Source organism: Neofelis nebulosa, chromosome 9, assembly GCF_028018385.1.
Source record: "Neofelis nebulosa isolate mNeoNeb1 chromosome 9, mNeoNeb1.pri, whole genome shotgun sequence".
Classification (NCBI taxonomy): Eukaryota; Metazoa; Chordata; class Mammalia; order Carnivora; family Felidae; genus Neofelis; species Neofelis nebulosa.
The window spans coordinates 99,077,058-99,091,220 of record NC_080790.1 but is presented as its reverse complement, the minus strand read 5'-3'; the positions used below and the strand labels follow the sequence as shown (position 1 = coordinate 99,091,220).

The window sequence follows — 14,163 nt, the reverse complement described above, 5'->3', positions numbered from 1 at the left end:
GACACCCCTTTAGTGTACCTTTTTAATTACCTTGTTGTTTATTATACTATATATTGTTTAGTTATTTTCTTGGTGGATGCCCTGGAGATTACAATAAATAACTTAAACAAATTAATACCAACTTAATTTCAAAAGTATTGTGCTATTTTTGTTGTACTAATACATCTCTGTACATCATAAGTCCCCAAATGCAGTTTGGTCATAGGACAAGAGAGTCTTATGTTCTCTGATTCTTACAGGCCCTGATGAGCAGACAAGCACTCATTATTGTGGTTTTCTGCAACTAGTTCTGACACCCATACCTAATCCCAAGGATCCGTAAGTTAGGGAGATAGAAGGAAATCCGGTCCACCATCTAATAGGTGCTTACTATATTTACATGGTTGCACTGTGCTCAATATGATGAAAGGCATCAAGGAGTCACAGAGAAAGTCTAAGGTACAGTACAGATAATGCAACTGTGAAGACAGGAGTACATCACAACACAATTCTGGAGCAACCAGACATGGAGTATAAATACTAGTTCAAGGGAAGAGAGTGGAGAACTTGGTGTGAGTATAAATATAAAGGGAAGACTCTATGGAGGAGGAGATCAAAGAATGGGTAGAAACTAAAGAAATAGAGGAAAGAGTAGAAGGTATTTGAGGAGGAGGGGTGAATGGGCAGTATATAGAGAAAACAAAAGGAGTACAGATAGGGAAATAGATGTCCAAGTCTGATAGGAAGGAAGTTTCCAGCAGTTTTCTCACATATACTTCATCTCATGGAACCCTTGCATGCAGCCCCAGCTTTGGTTTCCGTGTCCTGGGGCCACCCCCAGAAGCTAACTATGCCCTATGTCTGTTTGACTCTCTACAGCTCCCCTTCACTGACGGCCTATACCACTTTTACCACAATGGCCTTGCCAAGGCCAAGAGAAGACGCAGCCTACATCACAAGCAGCAGCTGGAGAGAGACCCCAGGGTGAGTTTCCCTGGACACCTGCCTTACAACCTCTGCTGCCACATCTGAGCCCACTGAGGGAATGTATAAAGGGATGGGTGGGGAATTTTGAAGTAAAAGCACTCAACTATTGTGATAGGCAAAATGGATCTTTGGCAGAGTGGTACTGGGGACTCTCCACTCCTCTACCTTGTGCATGATAAATAAATATTTTATAGGCTGTGGAGACGGTGGGGAATAAACAGGGACACCACCCCTTTACTGGCTATCTTCTCCTGCATTATTGTGTTTGGACTTCTGGTTCCCCGGGAACATGTTTTGGCCTGTGATGGATGGGAAAAAACCAAGCTGTTTAATGAGTTGTTTTATGGAAGGTTTCTTCTGGTGAGTCCACATGTTCTGAGGAGGTTGCTGTGCCTCATCCTGGACGTGGAGAAATGAGCGGGTCGGCAAGTGCCTGGCTCATGGTAGGCAATGGGCTTCTCAGTATCCATGCAAAGTTGTAGCCTTTCTCTCCATATTTTCTCACACCCATCTAATTTACCACCATGCCTTAATGGTGCTCATGACCCCCATTTTTAATTTGGAATCTTTACCTTGCTCTTGGAATCCAGATCTCACTTCCTACTTCCCCTGGAAACTTAAATTCACCTTCCCCACAGTCAAACTTAATATTTTAGCCACAAAACAGCTCCATTTCCAGAATAGGAACTTTGGTCATTCCTGAATCCTCCATCAAATCCCTTCTGCCATCCTCCTATACTCACAGACTCATTCAACTGAGTAAGAGAAAATATTATCTTATTAATTATTAATAAGATAAGTTATTTCCTTGTTAATTAAGGGAAATTAATAATCCAAGCAAGTTGCTCTCTGCACATTGATGGCTGCACAACCTCTTCCCCAGAGCTCTTGGGGGGAAAGTGGATATAAAGTGGGCCAGACAGTTGACTTAGAGATTTACACATGAGATTCTTTTGGAGTTGATAGAATCTGGAAACTCATTCTGGTGGGGCTTTTCATGTGAACATTTGGCTGGGTTTAATTTGGGCTTTAATTAGGAATGCAGATGAAACAGACACCCCCAGCAGACCACCAACTGACAGGCCATAAGCAATTTTCCTTCACCTCTTCAACCCAGGGGATCCCCCATTCCCTGGAGTGGAAATTCTGCTCTGAGAAGCCACTTTATCTGCTTTCACAGTAAGACCCAAGCTGCCTGCTGCCAGCCCATGCCAGGCATTCTCAAAGGGTCTGTTGTAGAACCTGGCATCATTATCTAAGGGAAAAGCTCTATTTTCTGTGTCATAACTGCATTGGCCCTGGCTGTACCAACTCAGAGCTTGGGGAATACCTTGGGAAGAGGTATTATACAGGACAGAAATCCTGTATGTCTCACCTATGGGTCCAGAGTGGATACCAGTAGACAAAGACCATTCTGGTGCACTGTGACATTGGTTTTCCCTACACTTCATCACTGTCCCATGATCTTACCCTTTATGGCCCATTGTTTTCCTTTTATTTATATATTTGCTTCAAAGTCCCATTGAGTTCTCCTCTTCCACAATTAAAGATGTTTCCTCAAGACCATCCAGGGAGAAAAAAAAAAAAAAAGAAACTGGGACAGAAGGAAAGAGAGGCTTGGGAAAGAGAACTGAGGAACAGTGAAACTAAGAAGCCATTGTTAGGGTCAGAAAGACTCCTTGGGCCCATTAGGTTATGATATTCTTATACTTACTTGAAGTAATCTTTGAATTGTTTATTCTTGAAGTTTAGAGTGATATTTTCAAAAGAGAAGAAAATAAAATGGGCTAGGTAGTAAGGAAGGAGATCATGCACTAGTGATTCTAATCATTTGTCTTTATCTTAAAAATACTGTCTGTTGTAACCAAAAGGGGCAGCTATTCCCCCATCACTGCCTACTAGAAGGATCCTGGTAGCCATCTGCCTCTACGTGGTGGGACAACCATCTGCCCTGCCCATGATCATTAGAAGATAGCAGGGACACTAACAATCATACATCTCCTGTACCTCTTCTCTGTCCTCTCATCAAGGGTAAATGTTAAGACTGTTGTCAATAATAAAGTCATTCTAGGAAATGAAAAAAGCATAAAATCTCATAATTCTTTGGGGAAAAAAATCTCCTAGTGATGACTGCCTCATTTCAAAATATTAGATCAAGCCCTGAGTCTTTCCTGCATGATGTTCTTGTGGTTATCTAATTTGGGCATCAGCTGATTGCAAAATATGGGGGTGACTATTCTTTTTTTCTTATTCCAGTATAGTGAACATACAGTGTTACATTAGTTTCAAGTGTACAATATAGTGATTCAGCAATTCCATACCTTACTCAGTGCTTCTCACAATAAGGGTACTCTTAATCCCCATCACCTATTTCACCAATCCCCAACTCCCCAACCTCCCACTGGTAAACACCAGTTTGTTCTCTATCTTTAAAAGTCTGGGGGGGGGGAGGGGAGGGGGGTTGGTTTGTCTTTTTTTTTTCTTTATTCATTTGTTCATTAAATTCCATATTTGAGTAAAATCTTATGATCCTTACCTTTCTTTGACTGGCTTATTTAACTTAACATGATACTCTCTAGGTCCATCCATGTTGTTGCAAATGACAATAATTCATTATTTTTATGGCTGAGTAGTATTCCATTGCATATATATACCACATCTTCTTTATCCATTCATCTATCAATGGACATTTGGACTGCCTCCAGCATTTTACTATCGTAAATAATGCCACAATAAACATAGGTATGCATATGTTTTTTTAATGTTTTCTTTCATACTCTTTGGACAAATACTCAGTAGTGGAATTCTTGGATCGTAGGGTAGTTCTATTTTTAATTTTTTGAGGAACCTCCATATTGTTTTCTGCAGTGGCTGCACCAGTTTGCATTCCCACCAACAATGCATGAGATTTCCTTTTTCTCCTCATCCTCATCGGAGGGGGTGCTATTCTTAAAAAGCATTGACTATGATCAGTGCAAGAGTAGCACTATAAGGACTCTGCCCTGTGGGTTTACAGATCTTAAACAAAAGGGCAAATATGTCAAGAATTAGGATATCTCAAGTTTTGGGTTCCAAGCACATTCACACAGGCTGCAAAAAGAAAAATAAATAGAAGGAGAGGAAGAAAAAGGAAAGGACCAGATAGCCAGAAAGGATTACTGGTCCAGGCTTTTATCTCTTGGGTACATGTTTTAAGTTACATTTTAGGAGCCAACATCTTAAGGGCAAGTTGTTTTATCATTCTCTGAAACGTGTTATCTCCTAGACTCATGCTTGCAGCCCCAGTTTCCTTCTTCCTCCTGTCTCCACATTCTTCCTGGCTTTTCTCACTCACTGTCCTGCAGCTGGGGAAGGATGATGCAAAACCCAAGCAACCAGGCCTATAAGAGCAGGAGGGTTTGAGTAGCTACAGGCTTTCAGGGATGAATCTACTAGGTAGTTTCTAGTCATAGAAACTACCAAGATGTGCTATCAGCTCAAGAAATAAGGGAAAAGGTAGAGGATCAGACTTGACTTTGGTTTTGTTCTGGCTTCAGAACAAAAGTTTCAAGGATAGTTGACCCTCATCTAGCGAATACTTTTTGTGTTTGTGTTTAAGAAAAACAACAGAAAGACTGGAAAAGAATCATATGTGCTTTTTGTCCAGGCCAATAAAGTTCTGTTTTCAATATGTTCATATTCATTCACTAAGTGTCAGGACAACAGCTAAGAAAATAGATTCTGATGCAGATTGTTTTAAAGGTGTTCTCTTGCCTTTCCATCTCTTTCTGCTAAATGCGTCTTGCTTATTTCTGGATATCTTTGCACGGCACAGTTCTGAATACATAGAAGATGTTCAATAAATAACTGCCAAATGAATGGATGATTAATAATTTTTCCTCAGGGTTTTAATCCACGAAAAAGTTCTTCTCATCTTGTATTTTTGTCCTTATTCTAAAATGTGCACCCTCTAGGAAACAGCATAGCCTTCTCTTTAGCTCCTCCTTTCAGTATATTCTTAATTGTAGGTAAAAGAAACAAGTTACCATTTTATGACTTCCAGGCCCTGTCACTGAGAACCCCATGAAGAACCAGTTATTTATTTATTTATTTATTTATTGAAAAAGAGAGAGTGTATAAGGGAAGGGTGGAGAGAGAGGGAGAGAGAATCCCAAGCAGTCACCACACTTGTCAGCATAGAGCTCAATGTGGGGCTCGAACTCACAAACCATGAGATCATGACTTGAGATGAAATCAAGAGTTGGAGGCTTAACTGACTGAGCCACCCATGTGTCCCAAGAGCCAGTTTTTAATTTCAAAAGTCCAATACACTGGGTTGCTGATCATATTCACGGTCCAGGTACAACCACCCACATGAGGGCAATATGTTTGGAAAGTTTGGGTAGCTAAAATAATTTAAAGAGGGAATCATTAAACCCAATGCTGGGCTGAAATAATAAAACTAGAAATGACTTCTGAGCATCAAGTTTAAGAACAAATATCCCCTGCCCAAAATGTCTGTGGGATTTGTTAAACTTCAGCTAAGAGCAACGTCAATGAGTCTTGAAACCAAATCTGACTGCAGTCCACAGTCTACATACCAACTCCCCACAGCTCTAAGAGTGGCTTAAAATCTGCAGAGAATAGATTTGTTTAAGATAATATTTGTTTCACAGTTACTTTGAACCCTGTTTGCATATCTGACATAGCATTGAAATGAAATACATTAAAAAACATGAAGGTTCCCATCGTTTAATGAGCAACACACATTAGCCATATGGAGGCCAAATAATTTAACAACAAATAATCTGAACGTCATTTGTTGAGAAAAGTTAATTTGATTTGAGAATTACAAACACCTATTCCCTTCTCAGAGAAATTTTACTAGACCACATAGTGATCACTTGAAATCATTTTAAAATCATTTCACAAGTCAGAAACTCCTATCAGTTTGCTGAAAACTCATCTCAATTCCCATTCTCAAAGAATGGATGATGTCTCCCTTGCATTCTATCTATAGAACTTTTACTTCTCTAGCTTCTTCTTCATCCGAACACATCCCCCTGTCTAATGACCGTAGATGGCTGACACATGATCCAATAGTGACCTAGTCTTGTTCTTTAAGGGTCTACTCTGAGCATATTCGTGGAGTTTTGAGGGTGCTGCAAAAACCCACAAAAGTTACGTTCACTGGATAATTCTACAATAACTTCATAGAACCATACCATCAGAACAAAAAAAGAAGTTTTCTCATTCTTTGAAATTAACTGGACAAGACTGGTGTGATTTGTTGGTAAAATTCTGAATAATGAGAGGGCCAGACTTTCTTTGTCTGTGGGATTTAATAATACACTAATTGATATTGTTTTAAAAAATGGATTTATTAGCATGCTTCAAACTCAGGTGGTGGACAGAAGCTGAGAAAGGCTTGTAATTGCTCTGGGTCATTTTCTGACACAACATAATAATGCTTTTAGATCTAACTCAGGTGCAGTAATTTAGCCATGACTGGCGAACACCTAGAAAAGCTGTACATAGACTCAGATCAGAAAGATTAAGCATTGATGACATGGAAACCATGACCTGAAGAAGCCCGTGAGATGATCAGAGCAATTATATAGCAATTTACTCACAATCTTTAGATTGTGACATCTTTCTGAGAATACTGGAACTTCAGCAGTTCAAGGCAAGCAAACCAACTCATTTACCTTTTCCTTCACAAGTAACATACAGTTTTGTCACAATTGCTAAGCTCTTAGCATACAACCCTTTTCAAACACAGTCATACACATCAGTCATAGTAACTTTTTATAATAATCATGTGTCACTTGTATGTATTGTGCCTGATTTATAGTATTAAATAACTAATTGATTACTTAGATTAAAAGTTGGGAGAATAAAAGGAAAAGCATCACTATCTTGTGAAAGATCTACCTTCAAATGGAAAATGTCATGGAGAAAAATGTCTTCTTGCACTTTTTGGTTGTTTATTGTTTTTTTGTCTTTTGGGTTTTGTTTTGTTTTGTTTTGTTTCTTGTTTTGGTTTGATTTGGTTTTTCATTTTGATCAAACCTTTAGCCAGTGGATAACTAGTAGAATTTGGGGTGTCCTGTCCTTACCATCACAGTGAATGCATGAGAGCCTCTCAGCCTGAGGGACAGTAAAAATAGAAATTAGATAGTTTGAGTGCCTTTTAAAGTGAATTTATACCCAAAGAATAGATTGTTTTTTATCTTCATACTTGTTAACTCTAACATGGTGAGGTTTGAGGTTTTGAGATGCTGCTCTAAGAAATGTATAGGACTTCTCCAATCTATCTTCCAAATGCTTCACTGAGGGGGAGTGGGAAGGAAGCAGAGAGACTTAATTATATGTTACTTATTTTAAAAAATAAGCAGGGTAAATTTACTGTATAGCAAATATAATAATATTTGTAGATCTTCTACTCCAGAAGCCACTCATGGCTGCCTTTACTCCATTTTCTCATTTTCTTGTAGCATGAGTTAGACCAACCTGAAATGGAGGTACAAAGTCACACATGAGTTTTTTAAAACAACTCAAGTCCCCAGAAATGGTGACCATCTTGTGCAATCCAGGTTAAGGTGTCCTGGTTGGACAAGGGAACAACATATTTGGAATTAGGATTCTCATAGGGAAAGGAGTGTCCACGATGTATAATTGTGACAGTCCAGTAGACCACAAACCAAACAGAGAGTTAACCATTGGTGGGGTCTGGAAGTAGAATGAAATCTCTTTATGTCTTGGGGTTAAAGTACAGATTAGCCAGAATTCCTAAGAAAGACTCCTTCCTACCTAATAATAAATGGTTATGGGCTAATATTTGTTCATGGGCTAATAAATGTTCATGGGTGTCTCTGGCACATCTACTCTAAACAGAAATAAAGTAAAAAGATACAGAACTGAAATAAAGTGATGTTGAAGCTACATTGCGAAGAAGAAGGTAGACAATGAGAAACAGAAGCACAGGAAAATTGTAAAAAATAAAAAATGTTTGACTGGTGGAAAATGGAGGACACCCATCCCCACACCCAATGCAACAACTACCCCCATCCCCACCCCCAACCTCCTAACAGTCTCTCAAAATCACGGAACCAAGTGGTCCCTTCAGTGAACTGGACATTTCCTATTGTAAATAGTTCAATTTTCTATCATAAAAAAGGAAACCATGTTGCCAACCCTAAAAGGGCGAATACCTAAAAGGAGAGCATAGCAAAGTTAAGCAAATATCATTTCTTCCTCCCTTCTTCTGGTTTTTCCTCCCTCCCTCTCTCCACCTTATTTCTTCTCCTCAAGAATCCATAAGCAGCAAACACACACTTCCAGAATGTGCTTTGTGTTTCAGGCTCCAAGAGAAAAGCTGTTTTACAAAAAAAAAAAAAAAAAAAAAAAAAAAAAAAAAGCTATAAATGCAAGCGAATGCACGTACAATGAAATCCATTAAGAAGGAATTTTGGCTCAGACCTCTCCATGCCCAGCCAGCCAGCTAGTGACCCTCTGCGCGTTAGTGAGGAGAAAGCAAGGACACAGTCCTTCAATGATCGTGCTCATGACATTTCTGCAGGAACCAGATCACTGAGTCAGAAAAGAACAGAGAGGAGGGCTCCAGGGTTTCCTCTCACTTTAATTTGATAACAGTTTAAGAACAGTGAGTGCTAGATGCTGCCGTTTTATTTAGGTTCCTGCAAAAAGCAAACCCTGAGACAAGAACTCAGAAGAGGGTCTTTTATTTGGGTGGTTGGTCCTAGAAAACACGAGGGAAAGACTGAAATTAAAAAAGGAAGTGAGGAAAGCATATAGAGGGTGGATATTTTAGCAGGTTTTCATCATAGGCACCAGAGGCTCAGTCCCACCGAGTTCTCTCTGAGAGTGATGTGTAGAATGTGCTTTAGACTTGTCCCACAAGGAGTGAAGCTGATTGAGGAGTGATTAATCTACAGGCTCTGTCTCATGTTTGAGTTGATCCCGAATGTTAAATCCCTAGCACTTTGGGCTGCCTTGCGCACAGGCTGAGTCTCAGGATGCGGGAGAAAGCCCTAGAGCAGAGAGATAGCGGAGAAGCCGCGAGCAGTCGCAGGTGAACTCAGAGGAGGGCCCAGAGGGTATAGGCTTGAAATCCACAGCTACTATCACAAATTGCACAAACCCAATGTTGTGCTGAGGACTTAGCATGCATCATCTCGTTAGCCCTAACCCTCAAATGTCGCCTGTGAATTACATACTGTCAGATTCCCAGTTTACAGGTGTGGCAATAGAACTTTAGGGAGGCTCGTCCCACAGTTTGTAAGGAATCTTCACCACCACGCAGTGCTGCTGTCTTGGACTTGTAGTTCATAAATTAATTTTCCCAGCTCCTTTGCACAAAGATTGTGTTGGGACCAGGTTCCTTGTGGATGGGAATGACCTGTGAGGCACTGAGACGTGGTACATCACTTTCTAACTTTCCTAATAAATTGTCAGAGTCAATATTGACCATGTGGAGTTTTTACCACACCCACTTCAGAATCCTACTTGGATTCCTCTCCGAATATAAACAAAGATGGTGTCTTAGCTTGAATTTCCTGGAAATGTGCTCTGTGATGGAGAGTTGCATGTGTAAAAGATGTTGTTAAGAACGCTAGCTGGGCATGAGATTGAAAACAGCGTTGTCGCATGTGGCTCTCTCCATCTTGAAACCAATAATACACTCAGATCCTTCCTGTGCTTCACACCCCTCTGCTTCCTCTTCTACTTCAGGGCTCATGTGACACCATTGGATCCATCCAGATAACCCAGCATGATCTCTCTCTCTTAAGGTCAGCACACTAGTAACCTTAATTTCCTCTGCAAAGTCCCTTTTACCACAAGATGCAATACAACCATGAGTAACACTAGGGGCAGGAGACCATGGGTGTCAAAATTCTGCCTTGAGCCTTGACCTTCCTGGAAGAGTTGGCATGCCTTCTAGGGTCAATAGCTCCTTCTAGACAGCCCAGCTTCCCCTCACTGCCCTCCTCCAGGGATTGCATTTAACTCAGAGGAAAAGGAATCTGGAAGCACACAACCTTGACCATGCTTGGAGCCCAAAACAATGAAGCCAAGAAACCCACGTGGATTGCACTCTGACTTACCTTTACACTCTGATTTGCACTTAAGATTTGGGCTTGGCAGGTGTAAACCTTCCATGGGGCATATATTTGGAAAGTGACATGACAGCATCCAGAGAAAAAGTGTGTTGGGAGACAATGCAGGAAGGAGTCTTCAGAAATGCTCCAGCCTGTGCGAAAAGCTAATCTGCCCTAATCTGCTGGCTTTATTATGCAGCAGGGAGCAACAGTTCAGTATCTCCTCTGGGCATTGCAGATATGCCTAGCTTCCTGCCTCAAAGAGCTGCTGCTCGTGCTATAATTAAGTATTCGTGGGGAACACGGGAGAATTATTTACCATGAATTCAGAAAGGCAGAGAGAAAGCTGCTAATGAGTAGGCCTGGTTTTTCCTAGATGTTGTGAGCATATTTTTAAATGATTACTACGGTTCACGCTGCCAGGCTTACTAAAAGGAAGGAGGAGCACTCTGGGAGACACCATTCTAGCAAGCCCAGAGATCTCTGGGGAGTTTTAACTTTCTTTGAGAGAATTCTAATGAGCCCCAGTGCAGAGAAAAACAACACAAAGAGAAGAAAGTGGTTCCATATCAACTTTATAACTCACAAGATAAAGACTCTTAAACGGTGAGCTGGCAAGCTTTTAGGACTTCCAGGCAAAATCTTCAATGTGTGTAGAGCAAATTTCTCCCAACCTGCCTTACCTGATTCCTTCCCCAACCTTTCTCAAGATGCAAAAGGAAATGTCTTTAAATACCTAAAATGTTTTTCTTGTTTCCTCTAAAAATGAGCATTTTATGTATGCTTAGTAAATTCACAATGTAATTACATTATCTGGTTGCTTGCTAGCAAACTATTTATTCATTCCTCAAATATTTATTGAGTTCAACTACATGCCGAGCACTGTTCCAGGTACCAGGGCACAACAGGGAACAAAATAGACAAAGTTCTTCTCCCATGAAACTTATATACTACCGGGGATGAAAAAGACAAAAACCAGATACTAAAGTAGGTATATGACTGTTGGCAAACATGTTATGAAAATGAATAGAGCAGAAGTGGGAGGAAGAGAGGGCCAGGGGAGGGGGTGTTTCCATTTTATAAAAAGCATCCAGGGTTGTCTTCTCTAGTCAGGTGACATTTACACATAGACCTGAAGGAGGTTAAGAAAGGTATCCTCTGGCTATCTGCAGAAAGGGCCTTCCCAGCAGAGGAACCACCAAGGATAAAAGCCAGGTGTCTAGGGTACACTTGATGTGTTTAAAAAAAAAAAAAAACAAGAATTCCAGTAAGGCTGGGAAGATGTGAGCCGAGGAGAAGGGGGAAAGAAATGAAGTCAGAGAGGAGCAAGGGAGCAAGACCACGGTCAGGTAAGGACTTCTCATTGATTCTGAATGAAATGTGATTTCTCTGCCTCAAAGTGAATAATAATAGACTGTGGCTGGGCATGGGGATGGGGGGCACAGCTGGAAACCAGGGAGATCAGTGTTAGGTGATTGCAGCATTCTAGAAGAGAAAGGCCAGTGGCTTAAGCCACGGTAGAAGTTAGTGGAGGTGGCAAGAAACAAGTCAGATTGGGGGACATATTGTGAAGGTAGAGTCTTTCAATTTGCTGATTCTTTTGTTGATGGATTAGATAAGGAATGGGAGAGAAAGGGAGAAGGCAAAGGTGGAAATGGGGACGGCATGGAGTTGGCATTTATGTCGGTGGGCAAAATGAGGAGAGAAGCAGGTTGATGGGGAGTGGGTAGGGAATCAAGAGTTTAGTTTGAAGCATGTTAACTTTTGAAACTTGCACTGAGTATCCAAGTGGACAAGTAAAATAAGCAAATGATTTAAAGATCTAGGCTAGAGGTGGGAGTTGGAGACATAAATTGGGAGTCACCCACATATTGACAGCATTCAATGCCATGAGATCAGTTGAGATTATCTAAAACATGAGTGTAAATTGGACAGACAAGCCATACGGGACAGAGTCCTAGGGCACTTGAACATTTAGAAATCTGGGAGATAACTTCAGACCTGCAAACAAGACAGAGAAGTGACAAATGATGTAGGAAGGGGATCGGCAGGTCAAGCCAAAACCAATCTAGTCAATGTGTCTGAGCTCAGTTGAATTTTACCAGAATAACTTGACTGTCCTTGTACGTATTTCTTACTAAAACCCCTTAGAGGTATCAATAAGTTTCTTCAGCTTTTTCCTGTAATCTATTTTTTCTCAAGAGGTATTGTAATTCATAGTTATGACTTAGAAGCTTATGAAATAAAAATTGGAGCATGAGTTTTTTCTTTTTCTTTTCTAATTTTTATTTAAATTTTATTTAGTTAACATACGGTGCAATATTGGTTTCAGGAGTAGAATTCAGTGATTCATCACTTACATACGTATGCTCATCATATCAAATGCCCTCCTTAATACCTATCACCCATCTAGCCCATCCTCAACCCAACTCTCTCCATCACCCCTCCGTTTGTTCTGTCTTTAAAAGTCTCTCCCTCTTTTTTTTTTTTTTGAAAGAGAGAGAAGGAGAGAGAGTGTGCAAGCAGGGAAGGGACAGAGAGAGAGGGAGAGAGAGAGAATCCCAAGCAGGCTCCACATTGTCAGTGCAGAGCCTGACATGGGGCTCAGACTCACAAACTGTGCGATCATGATCTGAGTGAAAATCAAGAGTCAGACGCTTAGCCAACTGAGCCACCCAGGTGCATCTGTCTTTAAGAGTCTCTTGTGGTTTGTTTCCCTCTCTCTTTTTTCATTTTCTTTTGTTCTCCCTTCCCATATATTCATCGGTTTTGTTTCTTAAATTCCACATGTGAGTGAAATCATCATATTTGTCTTTCCCTGATTGATAGTTTGCTTAGCATAATGCACTCTAGTCTATACACGTCATTGCAAATGGCAAGGTTTCATTCCTTTTGATGGCTGAATAATATTCCATCATATATATATATGGATTAGATAAGGAATGGGAGAGAAAGGAAGAAGGCAAAGATAGAAATGGGGATGGTATAGAGTCGGCATTTATGTTGGTGGGCAAAAGGTAGAGAGAACAGGTTGATGGGGAGTGGGTAGGTAATCAACCCTATATATATATATGTATATATATATATATATATACACATATATATATATATATATACACATATGTATATATATATATATATATACACATGTATATACACACACATGTATATATATATATATATATATATACACACACACACACATATATATATATATATATATATACACCACATCTTCTTTATCCATGTATTAGTCAATGGACATTTGGGCTCTTTCCATAGTTTGGCTATTGTTGACAATGCTGCCATAGACATCAGGGTACATGTACCCCTTCGAATCTGTATTTTTGTATTCTTTGGGTAAATAGCTAATAGTACAATTGCTGGATCATCGGGTAGTTCTAAGTTTTATGTCATGGACAGTGCTGTGTCTGGGCTAGGTGGTATACTTTGAAGAAGAGAATCACATTTGACTCAGAATGGATAAGAATCAAGCTTTTAAAAACTCAAGCCCCTGGTGCCTGGGTGGCTCAGTCGGTTGAGTGACCAACTTCAGCTCAGGTCATGATCTCACAGTTTGTGAGTTTGAGCCTTGCGCTCTTGTCTCACAAAGCCTGGTCTCTCTCTGTCTCGGAAATAAATAAATATTAAAAAAAATTTTAATAAAAAATTTAAAAAATAAAAACTCAAGCCCAATTAGACAATATCTCAGAGCTAAGACCTGGTTCTGGGAGCTCCTGGGTGAAATTACTGGAAAACAGCCTATTTGACATGGAGAATCTAAGCTGGGCACTTCTTTTCTAATTTTTAGGAGCTATAAAAACCATGAGAAGCATCAAGTTTGACTGTAAACCCAAAGGAAAGAAACTTAATCTCCAATTAAGAAAAATTAAAATGCAAGCTGTGTTGATTCAATTCAGATCACATTTTCATGCATTTCAGAAAGATAGAGTTCTTAAAATAATTTCCTGTTAAGATTCAAAATCTGTCTAGAGGGTAATTTCTCACTCCTTAAACCACTGCTCCCAAATGAATTTTATTCCATGCTTAGCTGAAGGAGACTATTAGTGTTCCTTTTTTAAAAAAAAATTTTTAA

At 40.0% G+C, this 14,163-nt stretch overlaps 1 protein-coding gene across 1 annotated transcript in view; it reads left to right on the top strand.

The window, feature by feature from the left end:
* Positions 1-14,163, top strand: part of PCSK2 (proprotein convertase subtilisin/kexin type 2) — a 275,251-nt gene that overhangs the window by 38,060 nt on the left and 223,028 nt on the right. Inside the window, exon 2 of the mRNA XM_058684826.1 lies at positions 859-963. Within this exon, the coding sequence (XP_058540809.1) occupies positions 859-963 (105 nt within the window). The remainder of the gene's footprint in view (positions 1-858; positions 964-14,163) is intronic.